This window comes from Panthera leo, chromosome A3 (assembly GCF_018350215.1).
Source record: "Panthera leo isolate Ple1 chromosome A3, P.leo_Ple1_pat1.1, whole genome shotgun sequence".
Taxonomy (NCBI): domain Eukaryota; kingdom Metazoa; phylum Chordata; class Mammalia; order Carnivora; family Felidae; genus Panthera; species Panthera leo.
In genome coordinates this window covers 82,439,819-82,457,584 of record NC_056681.1, presented here as the reverse complement: position 1 = coordinate 82,457,584, position 17,766 = coordinate 82,439,819, and the positions used below count along the sequence as shown (strand labels likewise).

At 36.9% G+C, this 17,766-nt stretch overlaps 1 protein-coding gene across 3 annotated transcripts in view; it reads left to right on the top strand.

Annotated features, from left to right (window-relative positions):
• The window catches only part of RAB1A (RAB1A, member RAS oncogene family), a 38,220-nt gene that overhangs the window by 12,198 nt on the left and 8,256 nt on the right, over window positions 1-17,766 (top strand). For 2 of the 3 annotated variants that reach the window (XR_006200718.1, XR_006200717.1), the window contains exons 2-6: window positions 6,225-6,297; window positions 10,724-10,819; window positions 14,607-14,702; window positions 16,232-16,363; window positions 16,848-17,170. Coding sequence is in view for 1 of the 3 variants with exons in the window: in XM_042932472.1 (XP_042788406.1) it covers window positions 6,225-6,297; window positions 10,724-10,819; window positions 14,607-14,702; window positions 16,232-16,363; window positions 16,848-17,045 (595 nt within the window). In the remaining 2 variants the exon portion in view is untranslated. Of the gene's footprint in view, window positions 1-6,224; window positions 6,298-10,723; window positions 10,820-14,606; window positions 14,703-16,231; window positions 16,364-16,847; window positions 17,662-17,766 lie in introns of those variants that run through there. The other variant, XM_042932472.1, reaches the window with a different exon arrangement.

The following is a 17,766-nucleotide window of genomic DNA, read 5'->3' as shown; positions in this document are numbered from 1 at the left end:
TGATTTAACTTGAGAAAACACAAAATATGTCTCTCTTATGTTTAAAAAATAACAGCTAGCTTTTCTTTTTCTTAAAAAAATTTTTTTTAAATGTTTATTTTTGAGAGAGAGAGAGAGAGACAGAGTGTGACCACAGGAGAAACAGAGAGAGGGGGAGAAACAGAATCTGAAGCAGGCTCCAGGCCCCAAGCTGTCAGCAGAGAGCCTGACACGGGGCTCAAACCCACAAACCAGCCGCACAAACCGTGAGATCATGACCTGAGCTAAAGTTGGATGCATGATCGACTGAGCCACCCAGGTGCCCCAGGAGATAGCTTTTCAAAGAGATTGTTATTCTGTGCCCATTTCACTAATGTCCTCATGCTTAGTGTTTTTTCAAAAAATATTTTACTCCTTCCATCTTTGTATTTATCCTGTTTTTATTTTTTTATTATGTTATTTTTTAATGTTTATTTTTGAGAGAGAGAGAGAGAGAGAAAGAGAGCGCGCACAGGGGAGGGGCAGAGAGGGGAGACGGAGTATCTGAAGTGGGCTTTGTGTTGACAGCAGAGCCCAGTGTGGGCCTTGAACTCACAAACTGAGATCATAATCTGAGCTGAAGCCGGACGCTTAACCAACTGAGCCATCCAAGCGCCCCTACTTTGTGGTTTTTTAAAAATCTTTTTGTTTTGAAATATATTTATAGAAGAGTTGTAAGAATAGTACAGAGGATTCCTGTATATCCTTCACTTAGCCTCCCCTAATATTAACATCTTGCATACCAAAGTACATTTATCAAAATTAAGAAATTAACATTGGGGGCACCTGGGTGGCTCAGTCGGTTGAGCTTCTGACTTTGGCTCAGGTCATGATCTTGTGGTCCATGAGTTCGAGCCCCGCGTCGGCCTCTGTGCTAACAGCTCAGAGCCTGGAGCCAACAGCTCAGAGCCTGGAGCCTGCTTTGGATTCTGTGTCTCCCTCTCTCTCTGACCCTCCCCCGTTCATGTTCTGTCTCTCTCTGTCTCAAAAATAAATAAAAGTTAAAAAAATTATAAAAAAAAAGAAATTAACATTGGTACATTATTAACTAAACTACCGACTTTTATTGTAGTTTCTCCAGTTTTTCTCTTAATGTCCATTTTCTATTATAGAATCCAGTCCAGGATACCATGTTGTATTTACTTGTTATACATGTTAGCCTTCTTCAGTCTGTGTTTTTCTCAGTCTCCTGTTTTTCATGATCTTCACACTTTCGAAGAGTGCTATTAGATATTTTGTAGAATGTCCTTCAGTTTTAATTTGTCTGATGTTTTCTCATGATTAAACTGGGGTTATGGACTTTGAGAAGATACCTTAGAGGCGGAGTACTCTACTCATCACATTGTATCAGAAGGTACATGAAATCAGCGTGACTTCTTACTGATGATATTCACCTTAATCAGTTAAGGTGGTGTCTGTCTGGTTCCTCCATTGTGAAGTTACTATATTTCCCTTTCCATACTCTTAGAAAGCAGTCTTGAAGAGCGCACACTCAACAGAAGGGAATTAAGTCCATCTTCTAGATGGAGGAGTATTCGAAGAATTTGTGGGCAAAGTTAAAGCCACCACAGTAATAAATATTTGAGGGGACATACTTTGAGGCCATGTATATATCCTGTTTCTCCTTAAAGTTTCACCCCCAAATTTTAGAATTCATTGTTGGATTTTGCCTGCAGCAGTTATTACTGTGGTGATCTATTGATGATTTTCTACTTCTCTTATTCCTTCTACATGTATTATTTGGACTCCTATAAGGAAGATTGATCTCCCAGTTATTTATTTAATAATTGATACCAGTATGAACTCATGGTTGTTTATTTTATTCATTGGCCTATAACCCAATACATGGTTTATTTTGTGGTTCAGGTTATTCTTCCTTGGCCAGTGAGAGAACTTTCTGTTGGTTCCTGTGTCCTTTTAACATGCCGTGTCCCCATCCATTTTTTACCCCTAGGATTTTGCCAAAATGTTAATCAAGGATGGCCATAGATCTTCTTTAGTTGTGTCTCACAACAAAAGAGACCTGATTAAAAATGCAAATTTAAAATGTTCTCTGGTCTCTTAGCACATGCTTTGTAAAAGGTACAATGCCAGATTTTTGGATATACAGATGAGTAAGTTAGTTTATCTTCATACTCACAGGTATGTCTGTGAAATGAAGGGAATTAAGGAAATGGATTTTCTTTTTTTTGAGAGAGAGAGTGAGAGTGAGTGTCTGAGCAGGGGAGGGGCAAAGGGAGAGAGAGAATCTTAAGCAGGGTCCCACGCCCAATGTGGAGCCAACCAGGAACCAGAGGGACTTGATCTCAGGACCATGAGGTCATGACCTGAACTGAAATTAGAGAATCTAATTTAGAAGAATGTGGTGATTTTGTAACTCTATAGATTTCTGAACTAGAATAATCTATTTTTTTTGCACTCTGGTCAAAATTATATTGTAAACTGAAAATCCAAATTCTTGGGGAATAAATGAAAACACATTTGCTAAACTGTTCTTGACTCTATACCAGAATTGTCACCTCGTGCTTTCTAGTTATAGATTTTTGTGTTTTTGTCATCATTTTTACTGTGTTCTGTTTTGTAAATTATAGTTAGAGAAATATCTTTAAGCAGTCTCGAATCTCTGAATTCTCTTGAACATTTGGTATATTAATAATTTAGAAATAAGCTACTACAGTAGTAGGTAATTTTAAGTGTTCCAATGCAAGTAACGTGCTATTGATCGCACTCTCCAGGTATGTGTATTCAGTAAGAGGAAGAAGTTTGTGAGTTTGATTTTGTTTGCCATTCTCCTCCAAGTCTCTTGTCATGTTAGTAAAACTGGAAAAAGTTTTTACTTTTTCCAGTGATTAGCTCATTGCAGAGAAGAGTGCTCAACTGTTCATATTATTTATAATAGCTGTGAACTGTAAATTATCAGAAACTCATAAATTAACTGTTTTAAAATAACACTGTAAAAGTTAAAAAGAATGTGATAATTGAAAAAGTTGATTTTTAGAAAATTAACTGTTAATTTCTTTTAACCATAATGTAATTTGTAACACACTTAGGAAGCATTCTTGTTTTTTTCCAGCCTTATGTTTATGCTGAAATAGAGAAGGTTGATCTTTAAGGTAGTGAACAGTATTCAGGCAACATTTGTGGCCCAGTGCTGTCTTTTATTGTAACAGGGTCCAATACAGCTGATTCAGGGGGTGTTAATTGAGTGTTCACTGGATGCCTGGCACTGTGCTCTGGGAGATTGGTGATTTCAGGGCATTTGTTGTGTCTAAATTTCTGTTAAAAGCTAAGTAAAGTAGTATCAGTGGTGTGATTATTCTTGCTAACTGCAATGTAAATTGTTAACATGTACTCATTGCTAATGTTCATCATTCTTAAGAATTTATTTGGTCTTGGGCGCCTGGGTGGCTCCGTCAGTTAAGCATCCGACTCTTGATTTCAGCTCAGGTCATGCATGATCTTGCAGTTTGTGGTTTTGAGCCCCATGTTGGGCTCTGCATTGACTGTGCGGAGCCTGTTTGTGATTCATTCATTCTCATTCTCTCTCTCTCTCTCTCTCTCTCTCTCTCTCTCTCTCTCTCTGCCCGTCCCCTGCTTGTGCACGCATGTGCGCATGCTCTGTCTCTCTCTCTCTAAAAATAAATAAACTTAAAAAAATTTTATTTGGTCTAAGCAGGATGTCAGTAGTACTAACGTCAGTTCAGTATTATTTATTATGGGTAAATTTTACAGTCATTATTCCCTTCCCCTCCTTTTTTCTTTAGGATCTCAAACTGGAAAGGATGTTAATTATTTATTAGTTCATCCTGTGCTTAAATCCCCTTTATGACTTAAGAGCTTCTTGTTTCCTTCTATGAATTTTATTTTGTTGCTGAGTAGGGCACTTTGGATTTTTTTTAATTTTTTTTTTTCAGATATAATTAGGGACAATAAGTGTACTATGATAACTTGGTAAAACTAGAAAAACATTTTAGGTAATACATAATCACTGTGTAAACCTAGGTAGCAGTTGATGGATATCTACAGAGATAATCATTTCTGAACGTTTTACATATTGCTTACATTTAAATAATTGTAATCTAAATTTAAATTGTGATATTTGGGTTTCACTTTAAGTGTATCATTTTTTAAAATTTTATTTTTTAAATTTACATCCATGTTAGCATATAGCGCGACAATGATTTCGGGAGTAGATTTCTTAATGCCCCTTACCCGTTTAGCCCATCCCCCTCCAACAGCCCTTCTAGTAACCATTTGTTCTCCATATTTAAGAGTCTCTTATGTTTTGTCCCCCTCCCTGTTTTTATATTATTTTTGCTTCCTTTCCCTTGTGTTCATCTGTTTTGTTTCTTAAAGTCCTCAAATGAGTGCAGTCATATGATATTTGTCTTTCTTTGACTGACTGATTTCGCTTAGCATAATACCCTCTCGTTCCATCCACGTAGTTGCAAATGGCAAGATTTCATTCTTATTGATTGCCCAGTAATACTCCATTGTGTATTATATATATACATACCACCATACATACACCACCTCTTTATCCATTCATCCATCGATGGACATTTGGGATCTTTCCATACTTTGGCTATCGTTGATAGTGCTGCTATAAACATTGGGGTGTGTGTGCCCCTTCGAAACAGCACTTCTGTATCTTTTGGATAAATACCTAGTAGTGCAATTGCTGGGTCATAGGGTAGTTCTATTTTTAATTTTTTGAGGAACCTCCATACTGTTTTCCAGAGTGGCCGCACCAGTTTGCATTGCCACCAGCAGTGCAAAAGAGATCCTCTTTCTCCACATCCTCGCCAACATCTGTTGTTGCCTGAGTTGTTAATGTTAGCCATTCTGACAGGTGTGAGGTGGTATCTCATTGTGTTTTTGATTTGTATTTCCCTGATGATGAGTGATGTTGAGCAGTTTTTCATGTGTCAGTTGGCCATCTGGATGTCTTCTTTGGAGAAGTGTCTATTCATGTCTTTTGCCCATTTCTTCACTGGATTATTTGCTTTTTGGGTGTTGAGTTTGAGAAGTTCTTTGTAGATTTTGGATACTGACCCTTTATCTGATACATCGTTTGCAAATATCTTCCCATTCTGTCGGTTGCCTTTTAGTTTTGCTGATTGTTTCCTTCGCTGTGCAGAAGGTTTTATTTTGATGAGGTCCCAATAGTTCATTTTTGCTTTTGTTTCCCTTTGTAAGTATCATCTTTTAAAATCACAAAGGACAAAACTGAAAATTATGCATAGATTTTCTTTAAAAAAATCTACAAATTCTGGATTTTTTTTTTTTTTTTGTAATTCTTAAAGGAACACAGAAGTAGTCCGAGTTAGAAAGGAGATATGAGGGACTGGGCAGTATGGAGGCCATCTGGTCCAGGAAGGAATCCTGCTCCGTGAAGGAATCCCTGGGGCTGGTTTTTTAGTTAGTCCTGTCAGTTTCATATAAATAGAACCTAGCTTTCAGCATTTTCTGAAGAATGCTTTAAATATCAAACTTAGAATGTTGGTAAAGTGTGTTGACAGAAGCAGCATTTGATTTTACCAGTCTCATCTAAAATACTTTTATTTTTTTAAAGTTTATTTATTTATTTTGAGAGAGAGCAGGGGAGGGGCAGAGAGAAGGAGAGGGAGACTCCCAAGCACTGATAGTGCAGAGCCTGAAGTGGGGCTCGAACTCACAAACCATGAGATCATGGCCTGAGCCAAAACCAGGAGTCAGATGCCTAACCAGTTGAGCCACCCAGGTGTCTCTAGTCTAAAATATTTTTAATACAGGTTTCAGAAGTTAAATGATTCTCTTTTTTTTTTTTTAAGGGTAGAATTCCAGGCGGATGTTAGGAAAGGAACATAAAAACCCCTTCTTTGGAGGATTGCTAAGAAATAATGATCTGATCTTGGAATTTGAAGGAGAGATTTATGTTTCATAAATAAAGGAAATTATATTTCCTTTCATTCTTTCCTTGGAAGTAGAAGTTCACTGATAGAGATCACGGGTGGCATTGCCTGTCTTACTTTTATAGAATTGTGTCCTATTCAGTGATTCATGAAAAGGGCTTTTGCTTTTGGTTGCAGTTTTGGCTTCTGAAGCCATTCACGGGCTTTTCAGGAGTCCTCAAGTGAGCTATTATTCTTGGCTTATATTTTGGTTGTAGAGCCTACAGTGCGGTATGCATTTTATTAATGTGATTTTCTTTTTTTTTTTTGCAGTGATTATTTATTCAAGTTACTTCTGATTGGCGACTCTGGGGTTGGAAAGTCTTGCCTCCTCCTTAGGTTTGCAGTAAGTTGAAATTGAAATGCCTTTAAAGAAGTTTATGCTGTGTTTTCTAGGTAGTCAAAAGATTAAACAATTTTATTCAGAATAAAGTAGTTCTTCCAGAATTTATATATTTGAAAGTCTCCAAGTATACATTCCCAGTGATATGTTGGACTCTTAGGCTCTTGATTTTAAAAGAAATTCAGCAAAGTGTGATTATAAAGTTAGAATGTCTAACGCTCTTGGTAGAGTTCAAATAGTTGGCTTGTGTTTAAGTGACTTGATGAAAAATGAATCTTCAAGTAAAATTTTAGTAGGATAAAAGAAAGAGCAGGGCCTGGTACACTTTTTTTTTTCTTTTTTCTTTTTCTTGACGATGGCATAGTCTGTATGCTACACTTCACAAACAGATATGTAACTTTGAACCTACTGAATAGAATCCACAGTCTTCCATAGTCTTTATCAACTGCCTTCAAATTTAGCATGTTTTCCTTCTCACTATTTAGGTCATTGGTTCTCAGAGTACGGTCCAAAGACCCCTGGGGATCATCAAGACTTTCTCAGAGGGTCCATGAGATTAAAACTTTTATCTTAATAATACTAAGCCATTAGTATTTACTAAGTAAGTATTTACTTAGTATTAAGACAAAAGACATTTGCCTTTTTCACCGTGTTGACATTTGCTCTGATGATGCAAATGCAGTGGTGGGTTAAACCTCTGGTGCCTTAGCACCACATCAAGGCAGTGCTAAGTGCCAAACTGTACTCTAGTCAAAGTATTTACTTGTATTTACTCATGGGATGGCGGGGCGGCAGGGGGGTCAGGGGGTGATTTTCACTTAAGAGTGTCTTTGATGAAAACAGTGAAAATGATTAATTTTTAAAAGTCTTGACCCTTGAGTATTCTTTTTTAAATATTCTGTGTGAAAAAATGAGGAGAAATATAAAGCACTTGAACTGCAGACTGAAGTATGTTGGTTGTCTTGAGGAAAATAAAAACGCTTGTATAGTTGTTTGAGTTGTGAGCTGAACTAGCTCCTTTTTTCTTTTTCTTTTCACTTGTTTCTTATTTGAAAGAACAGCTGACAAACTGTAGTTATGTAGAATTTGGTGGTATTGGGCAGACATTTTCTCCAATGTACTGAGACTGTCATTTCAAGGAAAATAACTGATAGCATTTGCTGTATGTAAGGAAATTTAAGCTTTCAGGGGAAAATTAGAAGTTTAGAAAAGTTGAAATTCACTGTGAACTTGACAGCATGTCATACTTGACTTTTCTGATTGACAGTATTAATACCACTTAAAATATATGTTATATATATATGTATATATGTATATGTGTATATACATATAAAACAGTTAATGAAACCAAGGAACCAAGCTAAAGAGCCACCTATGTTTTATTCTAAGGAACTACTAGAATAGAACATAGGTGGCTCTTTAGCTTGTGTGAAAATATTTCCTAATATGGAAACAAATCAGGAAAGAAAAGATTATTAATTTGATTGCATTAAAATTAATATCAAGCACTTAAAAGTGTTAAAAAACCAGTGATACTAGCAAAAAAATACACATGAGGGGATATTCTCAATATATAAAGCAAATGTACATATTAGTATGAAAAGGATATTTGTCATAATGGGAATATGGGCAAATAACATGAGTGAGCAGTTCACAAAAGAAGAAATAAAAATTGACAAAAGTTCAATTTTATTTGTAAAGACTTTAAAATTAGGTAGTACTTTTTATTAAATTGGCAAATATTAAAATCAGGAATCATCCATAATAGTAAATCAGCAATCCTGGGTATGTGGGAAGAATCTGGCATCTCTTGATGAAAATGGTTATAGCCTGAGGTGTCTGTTTCAAAGAAAATCCTCTCTGGGATGCCTGTTGATCTAAGCCATGGGTTTCAGTACTACCCACCTACATGGTAGCATTTAAGCATTTAAGAGAATACTGATTCCTGGGCCCCTAGAATACAGATGAGCTGCAAAACGTATAATAAAAGAAATGTACAGGGACACCTGGGCGGCTCAGTTGGTTAAGTATCTGATTCTTGATTTCGGCTCAGGTCATGGTCTCTGCAGTTTGTGAGTTTGAGCTCTGCATCGGGCTCTGCACTGACAGTGCGGAGCCTGCTTGGGATTCTCTCTCTGCCCCTCCCCTGCTCTTGCACACTCGCTCACTCTCCAAATAAACTTAAAAAAAAATGTATAATAAGCTATGGGAGCACAGAGGGAAGAAACTCTAAGAATTGGCCAAGGAAGTTGAGGAATGTTTTGGCAGTCAGTATTGCCTGAGCTCAGAATTGAAGAACGAATAAAAATTGTGACCCGGGGACTGGGGATTAGGAGGTATGCAGAGAGAGATGTTGAAAATTTGGACAGAAGGAAGAACATGTGCAGTGGCTCAGAGGCATGCAAATAAGGCACATGTAGGGATTTATAAGAATTCTAACAAAGCATTCGTAAGTATTTCCAACAAAGCATCTATCATGTAGGAGTGCTAAGTGAATGTTCATTGCGCTCATTTTGTTCTCTGTCCACTTTCTGCAGTATCTGATGTTTATTAGACAATCAATTAAAAACAAATAAGATTTTTAAAACGTTTGTTCATTTTGAGAGAGTGTGCACGAGCTGGGGAGGGGCAGAGAGAGGGAAGAGAGAATCCCAAGGAGGCTCCATATTGTCAGTGTGAGCCTGATGTAGGGCTTGATCTCACAAACCGTGCATGTCTAAAAACTGGACATTTTGCGGGGCACCTGGCTGGCTCACCTTGGTGGAGCATGCAACTCTTGATCTCGGGGTTGTGAGTTGGAGCCCCACATTGGGTGTGGAAATTACTTAAAAATAAAATCTTAATGAAAAACTGGACATTTTATAAAGTAACACTGCCATTGTGAGCTTACAAAATGAATAAATATCCCAGATTGTCTCAGAAATGTGGTGTCACAGTTGGTTTGAATCCGGATTCAAGCATGTTCTATACATTCCATTTGGTCGTTTGCTGCTTCATCTAAGTTGTTCCAACCTCCTTTTTTATTTATGTCTTTTACTTTTTGCAGAACCTGGGTAGTTGTCACATAGATTTTCCAACATTTTAGATTTGTCACTTTGCTTTTTTGTGGTGTCTTAAAACTTGTTCCTTTATCCTTCTTGTTACAGTAATTGGAAGCCCCAGAACCATGCTGTTTTTATGGTAGCTATGAGCCCCATGTAGTCACTTGAATTTAAATTAATTAAATATGCATAAAATTTACAATTCAGTTCCTTGTTCTCCATTAGCTTAGTGGTAACTGTATTGACTAGCAGTTTGTAGAACCTTTCCATCATCAAAGAAAGTTCTGTTTGACAGGGCTGCTCTTAATAGATTTAGGCCCATCTTTGTTGGCAGAATACTTCAGAGGAGTTACCTTGTGCTTGCTAAGATTCTTCAGTGGGTTTAGGTGGTGATAGCTTGATCTCTCCTTTCACATATCTTTTCACAAACATTTTCAGTTAAAGAGAAAAAAAAAAGTTTTGTTTCCATTCTAAATAAAATGTCATGGCAGATACTTGAGAAAAATAGGTGTTAATTTTAAAAGTTTATTGAGTTAAACATTGTTCACGCAAAAACTTGTGCATAGGTGTTCATAAAGCAACATTATTCGTAATAGCCAAAATGTGGAAACAACCCAAATGTCCATCAACTGATCGATGGATGACAAAATGGCTTATATCCATACAATGAACTATGCTCAGCCATAGAAAGGAATAAAGTACTGGTACATGCTAGAACATGAATGAACCTTGAAAACTTTATCCTGAGTGAAGGAAGCTAGACATAAAAAGCCACATATACATGATTCCACTCACATGAATGTCCAGAATACACAAAGCCACAGGGACATAAAGTGGTTTAGTAGTGGTTTCTGGGGTCTGGGGGAGAGGAGGAAATGAAGAGTGACTGCTTACTGGGACAGGGTTTCCTCTTGGGGTGATAAAAATGTTCCGCAATTAAATAACGGTGATGGTTGCACAAGCTTTTAAAAGTCATAACTAGGAAATAAAATTGACTTCTACAAAAATGGAAGAAGAGAAGGACCTCCTTCCTTTGTGGCGAATATATTGGATGGAGGGTCATGGAGGGGAATGAGTGTTCTGCTGATTAACAACTAGAAAAATCACTTGTAATCATTAAAAATATGAAACCTTTTTCTATATGATGTATGTAAAGAATTTGCAAACAGATGTTTGATAAAATTAAAGAACAGCTACTAAGAAAATCCCAAGAAGAAACTATTAAATAGTGCATTGTAATCAGAACGCAAACTGAGTATTGGGATGGAGTAGCTGTTCTCAACATGTTATGCTTTATAAACTTTATCAACTTTATAGATAAAAGTTGAAATTGTATTTTCTTATTTACTTTATTGAACATTAATTTTATTAACTTTTTTTCCCTTTAGGATGATACATATACAGAAAGCTACATCAGCACAATTGGTGTGGATTTCAAAATAAGAACTATAGAGTTAGATGGGAAAACAATCAAGCTTCAAATAGTAAGTCATTTTTAGACTAGAATTTGTTTTGGAAATTATTTTGGTAAATTTAGAATGTATTTGTTATGATCTTCAGAATCTCATGTACCTGTGGTAGAGTGGGAGAATCAGAATTGTTTAGGTTAAAAACGTTTTCTCTAAGATTACCTTCCTAATTGAATTTTCTGTTCATAAAGCAGAGAAATAAGTTTTAAGTCAGACTTGGTCCTAGTTCTTTTTCTTGTGTTTTTATCAGGGGGCGGAAGGAAGGGGGGTCTAAGTTGAAGTTTACCTTGTCCTAATAGTGAAAGTAGTTTGAGTATTTTCTGATGCCTTACCGTGCTGAATACTGTGGAACATTAAAAGAAACGTAGGAGAGGGTCTTCATATGTGGCTTAGATGAGTTTTATTTAGTTCTTTTGTATTTATTAGTTTATATGTACCAACTCTGTAGAAACAATTTTATTGGAAAGGAACTTAGCTTTTCTAACATGTTTCATAGCTCAGAAAATTAACGCCAAGGGATTTAATGACTTGCCCACAGTTACTGGCAGAACCGAGTGACTCACTGCTCCCTTTTTTCAGTATTTGGTGCCCTTGTGGCATCCTAGTCCGCTTATCCATCCTTCCATCCCCAACCCCGAATTAAAAGTAGGCAGTTGTGGTAGTTCAGTTATATCAGCTTTGTATGGGTCTGGGTACTGCCAGTGTACACATCAGTGGTCTTTAAAAACGTTAATTTCTGAGTATCTTTTGGTGTTGGTGTAGAAAACCAGTGACTGCTGGTTTTCTGGATTTGGAGTCAGAAAGAAAACTTGGATTTATTGTCTTCGTTCTGGTATTTACTAGTCAGTCGTGTATTTAACTCACTTCAACCTTTTTCAAACTGGGACTTCCCTCTTCTATGACCATGATGATACTTGATTTACTAACTCGTAAGGTAGTTGTGAGAACCAGACCCAGTAGCTCTGTGTATGTGGATACAATAATGTGTGCGAAAGGCCTTTGTGAAGGGCATTATGTAAATGTTACTGGTGATGTGACATACCCAAATAAATGGATGTTTGATTCCTTCTTGTTTTTTTAGTTGCTCCCTTTTCTTATCTGCCTTTGATAGCAATAGCTTTAAATACTTTCAACCAGTGAACAGATTACCTTCTATATTGATTTTTCCCATTGTATGTGGAGTGCCGACTTTATACTTGGTAGCACAAAGACTGTTTCAAAAAAGAAGTACTCAAGCCTTTAATTACTGGTGTGAAATGATTATGTCATGTATGATCACTGGTCTCGGTAAGCTTTGAATATCTATTTGTGAAACATTCATTTATTATGATTTTACTGGGCTAGAAGGCATCTTACAGGTCATTCAGTCTTCCTTTCATCTTCAGTAGGAATTTCCTTTTGCTCTCTGGTGCCCTTTTTTTTTGAACACTTCTGGGAAGCAGCTAGTTCTGTTTATAAATAACTTCTGATTGTTTCTTTATGTTGAGCTAAAGCCAATTTCCTTTAATTTCTCTTACTCCTCTGCCTTTTGGAGCTGCCTAAACACGATTAATTTGTTTTCTGTTGGCAACCTGCGCTCTTTAGATTGGTCTTATCACAACCTTCTACCTCTGAAGTCAGTCATTCCTTTCTGGAAGCATGCTTCCAGAACCTTTCACAATTTGGATCACTCTTGCATGATAGAAGTGCCTTTTATTAAGGTATGATTCCTAAAATCAAATATGAGATAAGAGTCTAGCCAGTGTGGGCTACATGGGCTAAGTTTTCTTTTGATTTGGACTCTGAATTTTTTTCCCCCCTCTCCTGCACTTCAGGACTCCTGCCCTTTCCTCATAATTAATCCATTCAAAAATAGATACGAGGTTACAGAGATGAAGGAAACAGAGCTCCATAGGAGGAGATTCCATTTCAGTGGGAGAGACAAACATGGAAAAATCAGTTACCCTGTGATTATGAGGGGTTATGAGAATTATATACTAAGGGTGATCAATTAGAGAGGACGGTAGGTACTGTTAGGATGAAAACTCAGGAGTTTTCAGAGTGGCAAGGAGAGCAGAAATTTTACTCTTTGGACGTCATTGCTTCACCAGTCACAGTTATTTGTTAGCATTTATTCAGAAACAATTTCTTCCTTTTCTTGTCTAACTTTGCTATGTTAGTGAAAGGGCTGGTGGAAAAGGGAGCTAAGATTTTGTTGAGCAGCTTCTATAGTCAGGCTAGGCAGTTTATAAACATCAGTTCATTTAAACCTTTTAGCAGTTCTATAAGGTGATCTGTAGATGAGGAAACTGTTAAGTGACTTTCCCTAGTGTTAAATAACCAGGAACCTAGATTGGAGGTCAGGTTGGTGTGACTCCAAAGTTCTTGTTTCTCCATGGATATCCTGAAAGACTTTGAGCCTCCTTACTTACACAGCATATCTACATAGTCTTCTGCACGCTCCAGCTTAGTACTTTGGACAAAAAAGGTAATGAAGCTGTGGTGACTTTTTTTGGTTTGCCTTAGATTAACAGTTTTAACATCTTTTTTTTTTTTTCTTTCTTTTTCTTACTGGAGCATGCTAAAGTAAATTACAGACATCATATTTTACTCCAAAAATACTTGAGTATGCATCTCTGTTTTACTATTTTCACCACTTTCACATCTAACAAAATTGACACTACTGCCATAATATTCTCTTAATATCCGAGCTGTGTTCACATTTCCCCAAAATTGTAACTTGTTTTCAACAGCCCTGTTTGGGCTGGCTCTTAAAAAAAGGAAGTGATTTCACTGAGTGCTCCTGAACCTTTAGTTTTGCCATTTAAGACACTAATGGAGATCAGTGTAAAACTCATGAGCTATATGATCCAAAACTTTACAGTTCCCTCCCTTAATTTAAAGGCTGTTGCATGTTAATCTCCACTTGCTTTAGGCATCAAGCCCGTTTTTGGTTTTTGTTTTCAATGGTAACAATTCCCATTTTGCTATTTCCCCATCAGTCAAGGTGTTATTTTTACCAGGTGCTTTTAGTGGGGTAGGTAGCTATTCTGATTACACACATATTTTAAGAAGATGTCATTGACTAGGAGCAATTCAAACAAACTTACTGTTTTTCTTAAAACCAAGGCTTTTAAAATCTAACCATTGAGTTTGCCTCTTGATATTTTTAACAATTAGTCTTTTAAACCCAGAATCTTAATGTAACAACATAAGCATTTGTTTTCATTGTTTGAGCCTATATGGTTGAAGTGTGGCAAATGGCTCTTAAAATGAGTTTTCTAAAAGTATTTAGAATCATCTTCTTTACATTGTTTTTCCCAGGACTGAGATAGTATCTTCCTGAGATGGTTAAAGTGCTATCGTGACTAGTAGTTATCTGAATTAGGTCCTTTCAGTGCTTTTCCATGAAGGTAAAATGTCCTAACAAGTGATTTTGTCTTATTTGTGAGAGTATACTGTTCAAGAGGTGTTAGGCTACTAGCTTTCCTAATCAGGTCAACCTGTCTGCCTTCATACTAAATGCCTTGCACAGTGCTAAGGCTGTAGGAAGGAATATCAAGAGAATGACATAGTCTGTGACTCAAAGAACTCATCGGGAGCATTACCACAAGCTGAAGTATTGGCACAACCTTTTCATCCTGAACCTTCAGGTATTTGGCAATTACCGTGCAATCTAGTAGTGTGAGCATTGAGGGTTAACGTTCCCATGTCAAATCTTGATAATCTCCAAAGCTGCATAAACGAAACTGTTCTCCTTCCTGCCCTTTCCCCACCTCTTATTTAATGGAACTGTTTGGATTTCTTGATTGTTTTATAATAGTGGGACACGGCAGGCCAAGAAAGATTTCGAACAATCACCTCCAGTTATTACAGAGGAGCCCATGGCATCATAGTTGTGTATGATGTGACAGATCAGGTAAGTTCCAGGAGGAAGTCGTGTTACAGTGACAAAGTAGGAGGTTACTATTGGATAAATACCAGATTCTTTTACTTTGTGTATTTGGCATCAGTATTATTTATAGCGCAGAATACTTTGTCCACTCCCAAATAAATGAGTCACATAAAAAACATTTATTTTAGAGGCACCTGGGTAGCTCGGTTGGTTGAGTGTCTGACTTTAGCTCAGATCATAATCTCACAGTTCATGAGCTCGAGCCCCACATCAGGCTCTCTCAGCTGTCAGTATGCAGCCTGCTTTGGATCTTCTGTCGCCCCTTCCCCCCACTCTTTCCCTCTCTCAAAAATAAAATAAACATTAAAAAATACTTATTTTAAAGCAGTACTTTAAAAAAGAACAACAGGTATATTGTTACTTTTCTCCCCTCTGTTATACTAATAAATTGACCAAAATTTTGTATTTTCCTTTAGCAAATAGAAAACTTAGTAATTGGTTTTACATTTGCTTGCAAGGGACTCTGTTTATATTTATTATGGACTAATAACTGATCATTTTGACAAGAGTTCATAGGGAGCTGTGGATTGTTTGGTGTATACTGTGTTCTTGGTTTTAGCAATTACTAATTACTTAGCAGCAATTTGCTAGTAATTTAGACCTCTCAGAGTTGCCAAAAGCAAGATTAGAGATCTCTGTGTCTGCAGGTGGTTCAGAAATAGGATGAGCTAGAGGACGATTCTTTTAAGAGGACCATGAGGATCTAAAAATTAGTTGTTACAAGAAGGTAGGAAGGAGGGTGTAGAGAAGGTGTGAATAATGTGGTCTGAGGGCCATCATTGTTCTTTTGATCAAAAAGAAAATTTCAGGGTCTTTTTTTTCTCTCAAAGTATGAAAAATAAACTTTGAAAATTAGGATTTGTTTTTCTTGCGTCAAATGTTAAGTCTCATCTCAACTATGAAATCATAGCTAATTAGGAGATAACTAGAATCATAGACTTTATAGAGTCCATGCCATTAGAAATATTGGGGGAGTAGTATCAACAGGAAAACAAAGAAGTGCTAATTAAAAATGTCTCTAGTCATTACCATGAAATACTTAAATAAGAAAATCTCCCTCCCCTAAATAGGTTTGTGGGAAAGGAAACAAGCATCTTTACCTTGGACTCATTTATTTAATAATACCTTTTGACATCTCTAGTATTAATACTTCAGGTAGGCTCTCTTGTTCATAAACTAAAATTTGATCAAATGTCAAAACACAAGATTTTATAGGTGCTTTTAAGTTGTTTATTCCAAAACAGATCTGACTGCAGTTTAATGGTGAACTGTATTTCCCTCCTTTAAGCTTTCACATTCTAATGTCTTATGCATATATGTATAGTCATTGTAATATATCACTTCACTTTCTTCCCAGCACTTTAGTTACTGTTTTGTAGCTAGACTTGTCTACTTCTCCTCAGGCCGGGAAAGACACTTCTGTTTTTACGTGCTTATTTAGAGCAGTTGTGTCCAGACTGTATGATCATTCTTAAAAATGTCTGTCTTCTTAGGAGTCCTTCAATAATGTTAAACAGTGGCTGCAGGAAATAGACCGTTATGCCAGTGAAAACGTCAACAAGTTGTTGGTAGGGAACAAGTGCGATCTGACCACAAAGAAAGTAGTAGACTACACAACAGCAAAGGTATGTTTCAAGTTTGGTTTTTCAAACTGCATTTGAAGGTGTTCAGTTTGAATTATTTATGTATGGGTATGGAGTCCCACAACAGCCACGACCATTTACAGCTTTTAAAATACGTGCACTGGAGAGGCATCTATCTGGTGGCTCAGTCGGTTAAGCACCCAACTCTTGATTTCTGCTCAGGTCGTGATCTCATGTTTTGTGAAATTGAGTCCCGTGTCAGGCTCTGCACTGATAGCGCAGAACCTGCTCGGGATTCTCTTTGTCCTCCTCTGTCTGCCCCTGCCACACTTGCCTTCTCTCAAAGTAAATAAAAACTTTAAAAAAATAATAAAATACGTGCAGTAGCATATGCTGATAATGGCAGTTCGCGTAGTGTCTTTTCGGATTCAGCAAACTTAGTCCTTCCTTCACTCCCCGCTTCAGATGACAGAAATGCACTAAGTGGAAGAAACTTTGTGTTAATTAAACCTTACTATTCTCTTAGGAATTTGCGGATTCCCTTGGAATTCCATTTTTGGAAACCAGTGCTAAGAATGCAACGAATGTAGAACAGTCTTTCATGACGATGGCAGCTGAGATTAAAAAGCGAATGGGTCCTGGAGCAACAGCTGGTGGTGCAGAGAAGTCCAATGTTAAAATTCAGAGCACTCCGGTCAAGCAGTCAGGTGGAGGTTGCTGCTAAAATTTGCCTCCGCCCTTCTCTCACAGCAATGAATTTGCAATCTGAACCCAAGTGAAAAAAACAAAATTGCCTGAATTGTACTGTATGTAGCTGCACTACAACAGATTCTTACCGTCTCCACAAAGGTCAGAGATTGTAAATGGTCAATACTGACTTTTTTTTTATTCCCTTGACTCAAGACAGCTAACTTCATTTTCAGAACTGTTTTAAACCTTTGTGTGCTGGTTTATAAAATAATGTGTGTAATCCTTGTTGCTTTCCTGATACCAGACTGTTTCCCGTGGTTGGTTAGAATATATTTTGTTTTGATGTTTATATTGGCATGTTTAGATGTCAGGTTTAGTCTTCTGAAGATGAAGTTCAGCCATTTTGTATCAAACAGCACAACCAGTGTCTGTCACTTTCCATGCATAAAGTTTAGTGAGATGTTATATGTAAGATCTGATTTGCTAGTTTTTCCTTGTAGAGTTATAAACGGAAAGATTACACTATCTGATTAATAGTTTCTTCATACTCTGCATATAATTTGTGGCTGCAGAATATTGTAATTTGTTGCACACTATGTAACAAAACAACTGAAGATATGTTTAATAAATATTGTACTTATTGGAAGTAATATCAAACTGTATGGTGATAAGTATTGTTTTAATTCTTATGGTTAAAGGGAAATAGAGCCTTGCATTATACTCAAAACAGCCATTTGTGTGTGCAACCAGGGCAC